At 52.7% G+C, this 16390-nt stretch overlaps 1 protein-coding gene across 1 annotated transcript in view; it reads left to right on the top strand.

Moving 5' to 3' along the window:
- DIS3L2 (DIS3 like 3'-5' exoribonuclease 2) overlaps nucleotides 1-15966 on the top strand; it is a 182350-nt gene extending 166384 nt beyond the window's left edge. The window contains exons 16-22 of the mRNA XM_053985837.1: nucleotides 5834-6017; nucleotides 7185-7271; nucleotides 11179-11326; nucleotides 11435-11565; nucleotides 11790-11894; nucleotides 12561-12662; nucleotides 15425-15966. Of these exons, the coding sequence (XP_053841812.1) occupies nucleotides 5834-6017; nucleotides 7185-7271; nucleotides 11179-11326; nucleotides 11435-11565; nucleotides 11790-11894; nucleotides 12561-12662; nucleotides 15425-15523 (856 nt within the window). The 3' untranslated portion in view covers nucleotides 15524-15966. The remainder of the gene's footprint in view (nucleotides 1-5833; nucleotides 6018-7184; nucleotides 7272-11178; nucleotides 11327-11434; nucleotides 11566-11789; nucleotides 11895-12560; nucleotides 12663-15424) is intronic.
- The last annotated feature ends 424 nt before the right edge of the window (nucleotides 15967-16390 follow it).

The raw sequence follows: 16390 nt of genomic DNA, 5'->3' as shown, positions 1-16390 counted from the left end.
TGGTGCTGTTTCTTTACAGTTTTTCTTCAGCTGATGTTGCTCCTGTGGGATATGAACAGGACGATTTGCAGCCTTTTGTGGAAGGTGACTTTGTGGGTGAATGCAGCAGGATTTAGAATCCCATTTGCAGGGGGTGGCTGTAGATCTCCTGTTTGGTATGAGATTGTGCTGTAACTATAATCCCTTCCAAGCCAGCAGAGAGCAGGGGCTCTCAGCAGTGTACTGCCCTTAGCAAGGAGACATAAATCCATCAGTGTCTTAAGAGCTCTCTCAGACACACACAGACACATCAGGGCTGCCTTTCTCAGCACCAGCCTTCCATGACACTGTTTGGTTCAAGCGTGATGCTGTCAAAGCTATACTGTCCTAACCCTGCTTGGACCCAGCATGGAGCTGGACACACCTGAGGCAGGCACACAGATATGGGCTGAGAAGCAAGAGGCTTTTGACTGCAGGTCGAAGCACAAAGCCGTGCTGATCTGGGATGGTAAATCTATCTGTAGATGGGAAAAAAATTGAATCACAGAAGTCTTGTTCCTTTTGTAGGAAGGAGTAAGTGCTATGAGAGAGAGACAAGATGGAGAGGAGCCGATGAGATATTGTAATGGGTTAGGAGAAAGAAGTTTGGTAACCCTTATAGAAGAAGTTGGTCACATTTGGCTCTAGTCTGAACTGCTGGAAGAATGCTGGGGATTTACTTGGTGGCAACTCACCCAGCCAGAGGGACCACCATTGGAAGGGGGGCTCAGACTCCAGCTCAGAACAGTTCAGCTCCATCCTTTTGGGAGTAGGTTTCCATAATGAGCTACACATGAAGAAAAGACCAGTTTCTCCAGCCCATCAAAAGCAAAGAACCCTGCCATGGAAGAGCTGTGTGGTGTTTTGGGTTTATCTCTCACACCTCAGCTGTGATAACTCTTCCAACACCTGGATATACCCATCAGTTACATCTTGTAGGAGGGGATGGAGGTGTAGAAGGCATTACAGGGGAACAGCTATGCTCATGTGTCCAGCCCCACCTCACTGCCCTTTGCTCTGAAACCCCTGGGTCTGTTACCCTGCTGGAACAGCAGGTGTTTTAGTGTCCTTTTGCTTTAAGGAAGCTGCCTGCCTCCTTCCTGCACTTACTGGATTGCACACAAAGTACTTGTTGTCTCTCCCTTTCAGCAAACCCTTCTTGCTAATGTCATTTGTCAAGTTAATCAGGGAGAGTGGGCACTTCGATGGCTGCTGTGCAGCCTAGCTGCATTGCCATGGAGACAAGCAGCCAAATAGGCATTTTACTTGCCTTGCCTCTCTTTGCAGATTTGCCACAAGAAACCATTATTTTATTTGCCATCAACCAAACAACTTGCTGGGGGCATCAGTAGTTTTTCAAGGTTGCTATCTGGAGATTGGGAAGGGTCTACCTAACATTTAATGGAGCAAATAGCAATGCTGATACTAAAGCAGGTCAAGAGTCTGAATGTGTAGCTCCTCTTTCCACATCCCATAGATGTTTGGCACTGGCAAGAGTTGTCTGAGAGGAATTACAACCCACTAGCTTGAGTTTGGGGCTGTAATTAAGATACCATCAGTCCTCTTCAGCTGGATGGTTTCATAGGTGACAGTTTCCCTACAGAAGCTGTGACTATCAAAAATGCTTTGAAAAGCACCAAGACTTGTGTTTAAGAGCATCTCATGAGCTTGAAATCTCCCCAGAAGCTGGTGAGATTTAGGCACTGGCATACAGTGGTCACATTTGAAACTCAGAGGTGAGTGTAAGCCCATACACTCCAGCTGACCTCTTGCATAAGGCAGGCTGAAGATCAGTTTCATCCACATAACTCATAAGCAAAATATGGGTATTGAAAGAACTGACAGGAGATGTACATATTACAGAGCTCAAAAGCCATCCCTCCCTCTCCTTGCCCTCACATGTGCACATGTTAAGTGATGCATGGAACAGGTTTGGAAATGCTCCCTTCTGCAGCGTGGTTAGCAGGATGGCTGGGATCTGCAGGCACCTGGGAGGGACAGCCACCTGTTGACCCCTAGCCCTGTCTGTGGGATGGCAGAGGAAACCTCACATCAGCACAGAAAGGGCAAAAGTTCAGATCAGAATGTTTATGGGATTTTATGGAGCCAGGAGCCAAGGATAGCTCAGCTAATCCAGAGGAAACTGTAGCAATGGCGTTAGAATGCATTTCACATGGGATTCATTCAGCGCGCATTCAGATGGACCAGTCTTTCTGTCTCCGTTTTTTTAGCCATTAAATATTTTTCTTTGTACTCCTGTCTGCCAGCTGCACTGAGCCAGACTCCAAGCTGGGCTGTTTTAATAAAAAAACCCACAGAAACCCCAAAACCTCTTGTCTTTTGACCTGCTGACAAGTTAGCAGGGCTTCAGCACAGCTCCCAGCAACATCAGCACCAGCCACTGGGCTGGGTCCATGCTCTGCCAGCCAACCTCTGCTCCCACCAGCCTCAGCATCCATTGCTTTTCTCCAAGCCACAGTGTAGTGCTTACTTAGTTGAAGCCCTGGTGAGAACATGAGCTAAAAGTGCAACTGAAAGGCCACGTGAGAAGGGCAGGAAGGCAGCAGCTTTGTTGTGCCCTCCAGCTCCTCAGCACCTGAAGCCTTGCTGGCTTAATGGGCAGTCTTAGCCCTGGCTCATCCTCCTGAGTCACCAACATCCCATGCAGTCTCAGTCTGAGCTCCTCTTGGGATTAAGGTTTTCCTTTCAGGTGCAGTGAGGTCACCACATTAAACTGTTTCATGCAGATCTTGTCTCCTGTCTGTGTCCTGAGCCCCAGACCCCGTTGCTCTGCTGGAAGAGGTAATATGGCTTAACTCCTGGCACAGGTGCCAGCTCCTTCACTGTCCCCAACCTGTTCCCTCTAACCCTGGCAACTTCTCACATGCTCTGGATTACCCAAGCTGTGACTTGTGCCTACTGAAAGCTGCTTTTCTCTCCCTGAACTCCTGATGTTTAGAACAAATCTGACTAGGAGATACAGAGCAGCTCCACACTCTTCTTCCCTTTCAAGCTTGCAGGACTGCTGCAGCAGGGTGCATTTGGGGAGCAGCTCTATGACCCTGCAGTGATCCAGAGCTGGGAAGGACCCTCTGTCCCTGCAGGGGGTTTTGGCATCAGCCCCCAGGGCATTGCAGCCTTCCCAGGGCACTCTGGTTTTTTATCCTGAGCTGAGACAAACCAACCCATCAGATCCTGGGGCTTCTTTTCCCCCCAGATACAGGATTGTATCCAACCTTATCCATGTTACCTGATCCTTGAAAGGCTGAACTGCAGATGTGTCTCCCAGAGCCTGCCTCTGCCTTTGGGTGAGAGAGCAAGAATAGCTTTTCAATTCTGAATATCCATGGTCACATCCTGCACACCCTGTTATGGGTGCAAAGCTCCTGGGTGCTTCCCAGGGTGGGATTTTGCAGAGCAGAGTGGGTAGTATGTGCTGTTAGTTTTACTTCATGAATAAAAGCATCCCTGGCAGGAGGGTGCTCAGGTATGAGCTTCCATACAGTACCTACAACATCAGAACAAGGATATCTCCTGGAAATTGTAAAAGCCCAAGCCACAGAATGATAAAACAAAATGCAGAACTTAATAATCAGGTGGAAATTGCATCCAACCAAAAGTGTCACTGTAGATGAGAGATGAAGAGTTTACACTCCAGTGCTCAACAGGAGCAGAAACACCAGGGTCTGCTCCAGCCTTTGCTCATAGTGTTCATCTCTGGGACATGCAATGAGCACATGTTGCCTGTAACAAGGAGGAGGTTTTGTTCACAGGTGTTTATTGCTTTGTCCTTAAAAATGGGCTTGTATCTCCTTCCGTAGAGGCTGAAGTTCAAGGGAGATGCAGGGGGACTCCATGGCCAACCCTTGCCCAAGAGTGAAATGCCTCCCTATTTGCTTGCACCAAAGCCCATGGAAAGGAGAGGTGCAGCCTTTTGCAGTCTGCCCTGTTTTCTGTGCCTCGCTGTGACCTGGCTCAGGCAGAAAGGGCTTCCCAGGTGTGAGCATGGGCTGGCACAGCCTCACACCTGTCCTCAGGCCACCGTTCCCACGTGCCGCTCGCTACGAGCGGTGTGTCCCCCACTCTCAGGAGATGGGGATGGCCGTGCCGTAACCCGCTGGCTGCCACTGGCTGTCCCACGGCCGGGGTGCCCAGTGTCCCCGGGCCACACTGTCCCACACCCTGGCCACACTGTCCCGGACCCCCTGGAGCCGGTGGCCATAGAGGGACCGAGGTTGCCATCTGCCGGTTCTGCTGCACAGGAACAGCAAGAGCCTGGCTCAGCCCTCTTGGAAGTGGCCCCTCAGGAGTGTGTCCTGATCCTGCTCAGGTCTCAGAGCATTGCCCACCCACGACCCAGCCCTTGGCCTTTCGTAGCATGTCCCCATGGGCAGGTGTTCCAGGGGACAGGGCAGGCAGCCCATTCCCATTTAGACCGTGCTGCTCCTGCCCTGCCCTGCCCACACTGCCCCTAGGCCAGGATGTCCCTCCTGCCCTCCCTGTGGGGCCTGAAGTGTTGGCCTCTGGCACAAAACCCTCTGTGAGAATCCACAGGGCTCTTAATAAGGGAGCTCCTTCCCATTAAAGACTAGTATTTCTACTGCTGATGATCACTGTCAGGTGCTTATTTCTCCTCCGGGCTTGTCTTTATTTCCTTTCTCTTTCTAGTTCTTGGCAAGTACTCCCAGGCTGAGAATGTATGACTGCTGTAGGAGTACCCCAGGAGTGCAGCACCCTGCACATCTCACCTGGCCAGTCTCCCCAGCAGTGGCCAGGGTTGGGAGCTGCAGGAACACTTGGCTTCAGCCCTGGTCCCCCAGCCAGTCCTGCAAAATCACTGCTTTGCCTGCAGGAGCAACAAGGCTGAGCTGGCACAATCAACAATAGCTCACTCAGGCATTGCTGGGAGGATGAGGTTACTTCTGTAAATCCGTTATCTTTTTGTGGCAATTAGCACCAGCTAGGAGCCCTGGGAATACATGCAGGAAATAGCAGGAAGCCCAGTTAAGCACATCTCTTGCTTATCAAGTCCAGTTAAACAAGTCCCCAGTGGCACAGCCCTGCTGCTGGGAGCACAGCCCATACACATGCCAAAGATGATCTCTAGTGCAGGGATTGCTTTCCTGAGCACTGTGTAACCCCAAAGGTTTCCATTCAATGCATGTACATTCAGAGATGGAAAGTGAGGAGCTCACCCCAGCCTGGAATACTCCAGCACTCTGGAGATTGTATGGAGGAGCCTGTGGAGTCCCTGCATCTCCTGGATGCCAAAGGCAGCCCTGCTGGAGCAGCGCTGGTGGCTTGTCCTGCCTGGGGACAGTGCTGTGTTGTGCTGTGGGTGGGAGCCTGGCGTGGGGCAGGGCTCGGTGCCTGGGCCTGACCACACATGTGGAGCTCGGGATGGGGGAGCGAGTGACGCTGTTTGCTCTGGCCCAGGAAGACAGAGATGTGTGTGTGTTTTCTGGGCTATCTCTCGCACGGCATTTGTTTTGCTTGTCAAGCGTTTCAAGAGATAAAATGACCTAAAGGGAGATTATTTTATCCTAATTTAAGCTGTCAATTTATCACTGACTTCTGCTTGTCTGCGCCGGCAGGACAGCTTACTCTGAGTCCCTGGGGAAACCTCTGCTAGAAAGTGAGAATTTGGGGGGGGATTTGCTGCAGTCTCACAGCTAATCTGTGCTTATGTCAGCAACTACAGGCTGCTCCCCTGTCCCCCCATGTCATATTAGTTCCCATCACTGTGGACTGGCTTGGCTTCCCAGGGGCCTCCCCTGGCTAACTGGGGCCTGGGGTTGTTTTTCTCGTGCCGCAGGCTGGTGGAAGAGTTCATGCTGCTGGCAAACATGGCTGTGGCCCATCAGATCTACCGCTCCTTCCCCGAGCAGGCCTTCCTCCGCCGCCACCCCCCACCCCAAACCAAGCTGCTGAAAGACCTCATGGACTTTTGCAACCAAGTCGGCCTCGACATTGACTTCAGCAGCGCGGGGACCCTGCATGTGAGTGTGCTGGCCTGGCAGGGCCGTGGGGGCCGAGGGTGGGCAGCTGCATAGTGGCGTGTTTGTGGCTGCGTGTGCTTTATTCCCTGTCCCTCTCTGCCCAAGCAAAGCTGACAACTACACCGTGCCGAAACAAAACACTTCCCTCACTCACTATTGATCCCATTAGCACTCGGCAGGGGTGGCCCAGCCTGGCCTGGTCAGCCATGTTGTGCACAGAGATTAGAGCAGGGTGGGAAGGTCACTTGCAAGTGACCCCTGCACTGCCCTCCCTGCAATGGGAAGAATGTTTCAGTGCAGGAGCACTCACTGGGATACCCAGATTTCCTTCTCTGGGCAGGGAATTTGCTCCATAGCACAAGGGAAGTAGCTCTGCAAGGAGCTGTTTCTGTCTGAGCTGCTGCAGGTCTCAGGGAGGGCAGGGTGGGGAGTGAGGTGACTGGGAAGGGCTAGAGAGCAGTGCTGCAAAAGGTCAGATGCAGCCAGCACAAGAAGTATCCGACCTCTCCTCTGCTGAGCACGTCCTGAGGCTGAACTCCAGCTGAACAGCACCGCGCAGGTTCCAGGATTTTCTTTACTCACCGCAACTGGACTGTGGATAATCCTCTGTTAATCCCATCCCCGCTGGCCTCCCGCATGCCCCTCCATCAGCTGGGACTGCTTTCCCTGCTTGCTGGCTGTGTCCAGCCTATATCAGCAGATGCAAGGCTGCTCACTCAGCTCCTCTCCTGCACTTTGAGCCCTCCAGCCCTTCCTCACTGCTACCCCCAGACCTCCCATATCCATGTCTCCCCCAGAGTCCCATTAGTCCATGTGCTGAAGTTCTCAGGAGCTGGATGGGAGCCAGGCACGGGTCGGGAGAGGGTTTACAGCCTCTTTCTGATACTGCACGACTGGGGGCAGAGCCAGCAGTCCCCATGCCCTGGTTGCTCCCTGCCACTGACCCCAGGAGGAGAGCCAGTGCTCAGGACTGTGTATTCAGTCCTACTGGGGCTGCTGGGACCGCAGCAAAGCCCAAATTCATGTGCACTCTTTGGCTTACAAGGGGATTTTCAGGAAGAAGGGGAATTTGGCTTTGACAGGCTGCTGTTAGCACCAGTAAGATCTGCCTGGGTCCCTTTACCACCATACATGCCAACACTGAATGCTCTCTCTTTTCTCCTCCAGAAAAGCTTAAGTGAAACATTTGGTGCTGACAAATATTCCAGAGCAAGGAAAGAAGTGCTGACCTACATGTTCTCCAGGCCCATGCAGGTGAGAACTACGCTGTGCTTTTGGGCATGTCTGCTTGTAGCTTTCTGCTGTGGCTCTATCTTCTATCCTCACCCCTTCTGAGTTACCAGGCTGGTTGTTGCACACAGAGGGAGTGAGTGAATACTGAATGTGGTGTTCCAGGGCTGCCAGCAGCTTCCTCCAGTGGCTCCAGCCCTGTGCAGCTGGCAGTGGGAGTATCCTTTGAGCAACAAAGCTTCACTGGATGGCAAGGTCGGGCTGAGTCTTTCCTCACTGCCCACAGTGTCCTTGTTATTCCTGGTTGGGATATTTCACCCTTGAAGTTGCATGAGGGATGTTAGCAGACTCACAAGGACCCAGCCCTGTGGACAGCTGGTGGTGGGCTCCATGGTTAATGTTTGTGCCATTTCTCCACATCATGGTATTCCAATGGTCCAAAGAAGGAATTAAGAGTAGGGGTGTGCAGCTGACCATAAGAACAGTCTGGTACCTGCTCTTGGGAGAAGGAAAGTTCTGGAAACCCTTCAGTCTCCCTCCAGCCCAGATGGCTTTCTTTGACAGTCTCTGCAATGGAGGATTGTGCTGCTCACACCAGTTGTCATGTTTAGTGCATCTGTAGCTCAGGACACTTACTTGGGTGTTTATCACCATCATAAAAAGTTTTTGTGCATCAGCTGCATTTGCAGCTGGGCACAGCAAAACCTCTTCTGAGGAAAGTCCTACCCCATGGGGAGAAGGAGCACGTTCCTGAAATGATCTCTCTGCTGTGGCCTGCTTATCACTGCAGGAATGAATCATCTTCCCAACATCACTCATTTGACTGTCACTCTTGTAATTAGCTTATTTGCTTCATTTACTCATTAGCAGTTGCCTGAAGTCCTGCTGTGTTTCCGGGACTTAATGCTTGTTTGCAGCTGGGGCAGGGGTATGAGGCCATTTAGTAAATCACCCTCTCATGTGTGTCCAGCTCAGGGCTGCTTTGTAAAGAGCAGGGAGTGTCCTCTGGAGCTGGATGTGTTGTCCCAGATCCCGTATCCTGCTTTGGGTTATCCTGGTCCCTTCTGTCACATCCTCCTTTTCTGCTGGAAGGTGCAGTGGTGATATGAGTTCCTTCAAGTCCCTCTCTGCTCCTGCTGACTGTGGCACAAGCCTGGGCTTTGCCAGTAGCAGCACATGGAGCAAGCCTGGCTGCTGGCCAGGATGGATGAGCAAGGAGAAAGTTCTGCAGTGGCACCAAGGAGGAGATGGGCTTTTGGGGACCTGTGGACTTGCCATTGTGGTGTCCTTAGACTGTGGTTGGAGAAGTGGTGGGAGTACTTTCAGATACCACACAGTGGCTCTTACTAAGATTTAGCCTTGTGAATATGTTAGATTTCATTACATGAAAGAGCTATCAAGGTTTTGGAGATGAAGTCTTCTGCAGAGTAGATAAAAGAAAGAGGCACTTTTAAAGGAGATATTGCACAAGACTTGATTTTGGCAGGCACTCATCTCATTCCATCATCAGAAGACAAAGGTACCTGTGTGTTCAGGTGTGCTGTGCAGTCCACCCATATGTGGCAAACCTGCTGCCTGGCACACTCTCCTTATAGGCAAAACACTTGGAAAGGGGCAAACAGCTTCCAGGAGGAAGGAGCTTTCCCTGCAAGGAGTAATTTTTTTGCTGTCTGCCACCAGCATGAGAGCAGATGGAAGAATCAGCCCCATCCTGCTGGATGTCGTGGTCCCTCAAGGGAGAGAGGACAGATTTGAGTGTTGGCAGCTGCAGAGCACAGCCACTGAGGGGCCCAGGCTGGTGGCAAGGGCTGGGCCATTGCTGTGACAGATGGTGCAGCGAGACCGTCTGGTCAGGGCACTGAGAAGTCACCTGTAGCCCTGCACATGTCACAGCTCCCAGTGATAAAGCTGATGTTTCAGGGACAAGGCTGCAGCTAAATCAGCCTAAACAACCTGTCCACAGGTTTAACCCCTGGTCGTGCCAAGCCTGTCTTCCCTCTTCACTGCATGCTGGTGGTCAAGGAGGAGGGAGATAGGAAGCAACTGGTAATGCATGAGGGAATGCCTGGATTGGCATGCCAGGAGCCTTGTAACAGATGAGGGAGCAGCGACACACCATTTTTCAGGGGCTCAGTCACTCGGGGATTCAATCTGTCTGTGAAAGCAAAGCTGCCCCTGGTTGGCTGGGGCTGATTTATTTCCAGGCTCCTAGCAGTTCTCTGGGGATTGCAGCAAACTCTGGGGATTTGAGCCTCTTGTGAGTCAAATCTGTTAATGAGAAAACATCTGCTTCATGCCAGGCTGATGTCACTGGGTTGTGCTCTCACGGTGGTGAGGATGGGTGTCAGATACATACTGGACTGGGCTCCCTGCAGGCTGCAGCCCTACCATGGCCTAGGGGAGTATTTTTGCTGTGATACTCAAGCTGCTGCAAATGTCAGTGAGGATAATGGGCTGCCAAAAGGGTGTCCAAAATGGTGCTGGACCCCACAGTGGCTAGCATATCAATCAAGATAAAGTGCCCTAGACAACAGCAAGCAGCACAGGACCTTCAGTATCTTTTCTAACTTTAAACAAGGTGAGGTATAACATGAAACACCGCTGGGCATAGGGCAGGGATGGGCTGTTCCCAGTGTCTTTCTCAGAGCAGGGATTTTGACTGATGCTCTGCTTTCTGTCTGCCTGACTTTGTAGGGACCTTCCTGTCTTCTGTCCAGAAGCCTGGCACAAGTGCCTGGAAGCTCCCTGTGATTCCATGCTGTCTGTCAGCACAAGGGCACTCATCCACTGCTGCAGCAGCCTCTGGAGCTCAGTGTGTCTCCCAGCCCGGCTTCATTCTGTGGGAGCTGAGCTAATTGAGTGGAGACCGTACTTTGTGGAGTCCATCAGAAACAATTTAATTCTGGGTTGTGGAAATTGGCAGCCACCACAGCTCCTATCCCAGCTCTTGGGTCTCATAATAAGGCTGGGACTGATGCTGCTTTTTTTAACCTGCTCTATTTACTTGCCCGGATCAGTGCGTTGCTGCTCAGCAGGAGCTGGCTGCGCCACTGGCCTGGAGAGTGGGGGATACAGCTGCCCAAACCAAGGATCCCAGGACAGCTCTGTAATCAGAGCTGGCTACTCCTGTTTTTTTTTAAATCACTTGCTCTTATTTTTAAATGGGTTCATTCAATCGCCACTGTGCCATGACCCCGCCACCAACCCCTGACCTGCACAGCCTCCCCTCCCTGCCTGGGCCCAGCCCCCAGAGTTTTCCCAGCCCCAAGAGCTGGTGTTTCACAGATGTAAAAATAAAAGCTGTAACCTGTGGAATAACAGGGGTGACACAGGAGAGATTCCTGCTGAAGAGGCTGCTGAGCAGTGGTGCTGCTGTTGCCCTGGTGTTGGTTTAGATGGGCATTTCAGCCGCTCGGCTCCCCAGCTGTCATGGTGGGATGGAGCAGCAGGGATCACAGCAGGGCTGTCTCTCCTCCTTGGAAGCCACTCATACCTGCCCCCAGTGCTCTCCAAGCATGCACAGTGGGTGTGTAAAGCCTGCAGCCAGACCCTGAACCAAAGAGCATCTGATGTGGGCACAGAACAAGCTGGGCTCTCCCCTGGAAGATGGGAGTATGGCAATTGAGCCCCAGGGCCTGAGCAGAAGCAAGAAGCTGCTTAGATCCATGGGTGATGTGAAAGTTGATACAGTCCTTGGGGCCAGGCAGGAACAGCTAGCAGCCAGCAGCTCCCTGGAGTGGTTTTGCCCCATTTATTCTGTGCTCAGTTTCTGCGGTGCCTGTGCAGCCCAAACTGAGCAGCAGGTGAAGAACCACCAGGATGTCTTCAGAAGGGCCATTGGCTGCTGGCGCTGTGTCTCACAGAGCCAGACCCCTCCAGCCTCATGGCACCACCCTCGCTCAAACCCTTCCCTGGTTCCTCCCCCTTTCAGATGGCTCTCTACTTCTGCACCGGCGTCCTGAATGACGAGACCCTCTTCCACCACTACGCCCTGAACGTGCCGTTCTACACTCACTTCACCTCCCCCATCCGCCGCTACGCCGACATCGTCGTGCACCGCCTGCTCTCTGCCTCGCTCGGTGCGTGCTGCTCACCTGCATGGGCTGGGCCCTGGGGACAGGGGCCATGGCATGGCTCTGTGGCAGGAGGGAGCATGGGCATGTTATTGTCACTTGTCCCCTTTGCAGGTGCCAGATCCCCCATCAAAATGGAGAAGGAGGCCATCCAGAAACAGGCAGATCACTGCAATGACCGGAAGATGGCTTCCAAGAGGGTGCAGGAGCTCAGCGCTGACCTCTTCTTCTCTGTCTTTGTCAGGGTAAGACCCAAGGCTATTTTCTCCCAAGGCACCTCTGGATTTCCCTGCGAAATCCCTACATGGGCAGGGGGCTTTGTCTGCCCACTTGGCTTTAGGAAAGGCAAACAGTGAGAGGACGCACTCAGCAACCACCACTGCTGGATTCCAGGACCTTGAGACACTGTTTCCCCTTGAGGATTGCTGAATAAGATCTGCTGTTAAGTGACAGCCCTGTCTCTTGACAGGAATGTGGTCCTCTGGAGTCAGAAGCCATGGTCATGGGTGTCCTGAGCAAGGCCTTTGATGTCCTGGTGCTGAAGTTTGGAGTCCAGAAGCGCATCTACTGCAATGTAAGTACCTCACCAGTGTGAGACAGTGCCAGCGCTGCCTTGCTAGAGCAGCCTGGCATCACTGCAGGCAATGGCTGTCCTTGTGCCCTTTTGTGCCAGCCCTGCAACAGGCAGAGCTGCTCCTGAGCTGGGCCAGCCAGAGGGGAGGGAACCTTCCTGGAGTTTGCCTTTCATCCCTCAGCCCAGGCAGGCACAAGGGACTGGGGGTCTCTCTTCATCCCTCAGCCCAGTCTCTGGGTACCAGCTTCTCCCTGTGACATGCTGGGTAAAAGGGAATAAAGTCAGATTCAGGGGAACAGAGATAAGCGTGGATCTGAAGCGAGGACAGGGACCGAGGCTGGTTTTCATTTCATTTAATCAGATGGTTTATCTGGGGCTGTGACAGCAGCGCTGTGGGCCAGCACCTGCACTTGGTGACAGCATCCTCTCTTAATAACCAGGTTATATGTCTGGCAATGACATCTTTAAACAGGACATAGAGCGTGATATATGGGCTGGTGGTGTATGGCAGCAGCCCCTGATTTACGTGCTAGGCTCAGGCTCACGGGCTGCTGCATCCCAGTTGTTGAAGAGCTGCAGAGGCAGTATGCTGGGCAGAAGCAGCCTCAGCCCTATCTGCAGGTGAGGTGGAGGGGGGCATGTTCCCAACACTCTTCCTGCCTGCAGGCGCTGCCCTTGGTGGACTTCCGCTTCCAGAAGGTGGGGAAGAAGCCAGAGCTGACACTCCTGTGGGAACCAGAGGAGCTGGAGGAGGAATCTGTACCCCAGGTAAGACGTCCGCAGCATGGGACCGGCTTACAACACCATGGGGCTGGCAAGGAGGCTGTGGGCAACATGTGGATCCTGTGATGTCTGCAGGGACAGGTCTGGGAGGCAGGACTTGCCTTGCAGGGTGTCAGGTCCTGCTGTCCCTCTGTGTCCCTTTCCCAGAGAGCACAACTTCAGCCTCAGCCTCCTCTGCCATCTAGTCCCGTCCCATCACTGCCCTCACAATCTGACCCCTCCACAGCCTTCAGTCTCTGCCGTGCCTGCTCTGTGCCCTGCCTCCCCATTCAGTCTTTTCCAGGAATTGAATTAACATGCTGTTTACTTCCTCCTTCCAGATCATCAATTAAGATGTTAAGTAAGATCAGGCTTAAGGCAGCTCCTGTCTAGACCCTTCCCCCCATCCTCACACTCTTTGCCCCTGACAGCTTTTTCTTGGGGTTTCCATCCCTGTTGATGGGATGAGCCTCAGGGTTGAGCCTCAATTAGGAGAATTTTTTAAAATCAGACTTCCTGAGATGCAGTCTCAAATGGCTTAACTGCATCTAGAAATCTCTCTCTTGTGTCCCTGTCATTTATTAACTTGGTAACTCAATCAAAGGGAGCAATCACATTTGTCTGGCTTGATTAAGTGGTGCTTCTTTGCCAGCTTTTGTCTGGCATGGCTGTAAAACCCCAGCTGTGTTGACTGCTGTGATCCCTGCCTGAAGGACTGAATCCCAACCTCTCCCTGCACCACTCCAGGGCTCTGCACTTGAGCCCCAATTCCATCCAAGCCCAGCACATCCCATCCTTGCCCACTCGAGTTTCCTGACGCAGAATGGGCTGACCCTCCCAGCTGGGGTGATGCGTGTGCTGGAGAGTCATTCCTTTCCCAGGGTGGATGTTGTGATCAGAGCTGGATCTGGCTCTGAAAACGTTTCTGCAGGCCTCCCTCCCTTTGAAGCTGAGCTTTCCTCTTTCAGCTTGGCTCAGAGAAGCCCCATGGATGCAGCCTGGAGTGGCCTCAGTTCCCCCTTTCCTACAGGAGCAGGGATCACTTACATCCTAGCAGGGAACTGATGAAAAATGATGCCCCAGCGTGAGCAGGGCCCATTTTGGTTAAGCAAACAGTTAGTAGAGGAAACTCCTCCACAAATCTTCCACACCTCCTAAGAAAACACTGGAACTCTCCCATAGGATCAGGCTCTGAGCTGTCCTCCAAAACAGCATATCCCTGAGTTTATAAATCTCCAGCCTTGGGATGAGCCAGATTCCTGTGAGTCACACTGAACTCTGGTAGATGTCACCTGGAAACCCCACAGCACCAAACACCCCAGTTCCCCAGCTGGCCCCAGCCCTTGGTCTCTAAACCGCTTCCTGTTTTAGCTGAGCCTGGCCAGGCAGTGGGAGCATCAGGGAAGGCTGTTAGTGAGAAGGTGTGCCGGGGTCTGGGCTGTTTGTTTGGCCCTGCCACAGAGGGCAGATGTTGCCCCCATTTCTCTCTGGTCTCCAGGACATGACCAGGGCCTCAATGGACATCACTCAGCGGTGGAGTAAAAAGTGGATTTGAGACTCAGAGGATTTGGTGTGAAATTGTGCTGTTTCATGGCAGTTCAGCAAAGGGATAAGGCAGGATTGCAAGGGAGAATCCTGATACTCCCCCTTTGACTCCCCCATATGTGGGGGGCTTTCCCATGAACACCACCCCCTGCACTGCAGCTAGCTGGGGCAGGCAGGGGCTGATGCTCAGTAGCTCACAGCTCTCTGGCTGCCAATTGTGATAGGATTTTCCTGCAGGTTGCTCCTCACTGGCCACTTTGGTACATTTAAATCTCAGTGAGATTTTCCTGCTCTGAATGATTAATCTGGAGCAGCCAGCACTGGATGAGCTAGGAAGGGTTGGACAAGGTTACGCCGGTAGCTCTGAGCCTGCTTCTCGTGGGACCAGCCCTGAGCATATGGCCCCAGTGAGCCCTGCTACAGGCTCCAGCAAGCAAAGTCCCCAAATGCCTGTGCATGACCCCAGGACAGCCCTTTGCAATGCCCCAGCCAGCCCCTTAACTGTGCCTCAAGGTCAAACCAGATCAATACTTTCTACTCCTAATCCATACAATCACAGGAAGAGCTGGGGTCAGAGGAGCAGGGAGATGGCAGCAGCAGCACAGTTCCTGAACAGGAGGGATTGATTTTCTGGGGTCTTCATTCCCTTGCATCTCTCTTATCTATTGTGCTCCCTTCCTGGGTCTCCTCTCACTGTGGGAGCACGGGCAGATTGTTCCCTCCTTGTGGGATGCTGATGAAATGCTCAACGTCATGTGGAAAACCCTTCTCACCGCAGCTCAGCCTTGGCTCTTGGCCAAGCTCCATTAAGGGATGACGTGGTTCTGCGGCTGGAGAGGAGAGGCACGGGTGGCCTTGCGGGGAGATTGGGACCCAAAGCCAAGGGCACAAATGCCCACAATTCTTCCCAGACTGTGCAGAGAGCAAGAGTGGGGCCTGATCAAGCTGGGATAAATGAGGATGTTTTGGGAGGCTCATTCAGGTTGGTTTGGGTGTCCTGGTTGGTGTCAGAGTTCATGGTGTTGCTCTTGAGGATGCTGCCTCTAGCCCTAGGAGCACCCTGGACCCCAGCAGAGCTATCTGAATCCATCCTGCCCTATTCCTTGGTTCCTCATGAGTGCACTGATGGAGGCAGCAAAAGCCAACACAGCTTTAAGCAAATCTTGGTGTGATTCCAAGCTGCCTGAAAACCCTTTTTTCTCTCTTTCTCTCCCTTGATGAAGGTGATCACCATTTTCACGCTGGTGGAGGTGGTGCTGACGGCAGATGGTGGCCCCCTCAAGTACAGTGCCCTGCTCAAGAGGCCAAGCTTGGACAAGTGAGAGCCCTGACTCTGTGTGCTCCCCACTGCTGATGCTCCCTCACCTCCCAGGCCCCGCTCCAGCACCTGCTGGAGACAGAAGGGACCCACAAGAACTTTGGGGTTTTGAGTTTTAAAACCATTGTGGTTTTACTTCTAGTTTGTATTTTAACTCCGCCTGGGAGCACGGCTCAGGACTTGAGCCTGCCCCAGGCAGAACATTTCTACTCTTTGGTATTTTTAGCATGATGCTTTCTTAATGTTTTTTTTAAGGCAGTGGTGTCCATCTGCAGCTTCAGTGCCCGTGGTGAGGGCTGAGAGGGGATGTGTGTCCCCAGGAGCAGAGAGGAGTGGGCTCCACCATCCCAGGAGGGATGTGGATGCAGTGGGATGCAGCCATGGGGCCATGGAGGAGGGTTTCTTGCAGGGTTGTGTGTCATGTAATAAAAGATGGGTCAGCAGCTGTGTGTGGAGCTCATGCAGGTTTTATTTTATGCCCTCCATTTTATCCCCCAGCTGGGGGATCCCAGCAGTAACTCATCTCTGGGGAGCCCCCTGCCCTCCCCTGCCTGCCACTTCCCCGGCATTATGAAATCTGGCCTCACTGCCTATCCCAGCATCAGATATGCTTGGCCAGAAGATGTGAGATCAGGGCAGGTGTTCCCAGCTCCTGATCCAACAGGTATTCCCTTAGTCCCTCTGACTTCACCAGGAGTCCTGTGTGTCTGCTCCAGTCCCTCACACCATGGCCTCCAGCCTAACCCTGCTAAGGGACCCTATGGCACCATGTCCTTGCATCCAGCGCCTCACTGACCAACTGACCTCTGCCATCTCCAGCCACCTCTGCCTGGTCTCTGTCCCCATGTCCCCCACACACACTCTGAGGATG

This window comes from Vidua macroura, chromosome 10, assembly GCF_024509145.1.
Source record: "Vidua macroura isolate BioBank_ID:100142 chromosome 10, ASM2450914v1, whole genome shotgun sequence".
In the NCBI taxonomy this organism is placed as follows: domain Eukaryota; kingdom Metazoa; phylum Chordata; class Aves; order Passeriformes; family Viduidae; genus Vidua; species Vidua macroura.
This window is presented reverse-complemented; position numbering and strand designations above follow the sequence as displayed.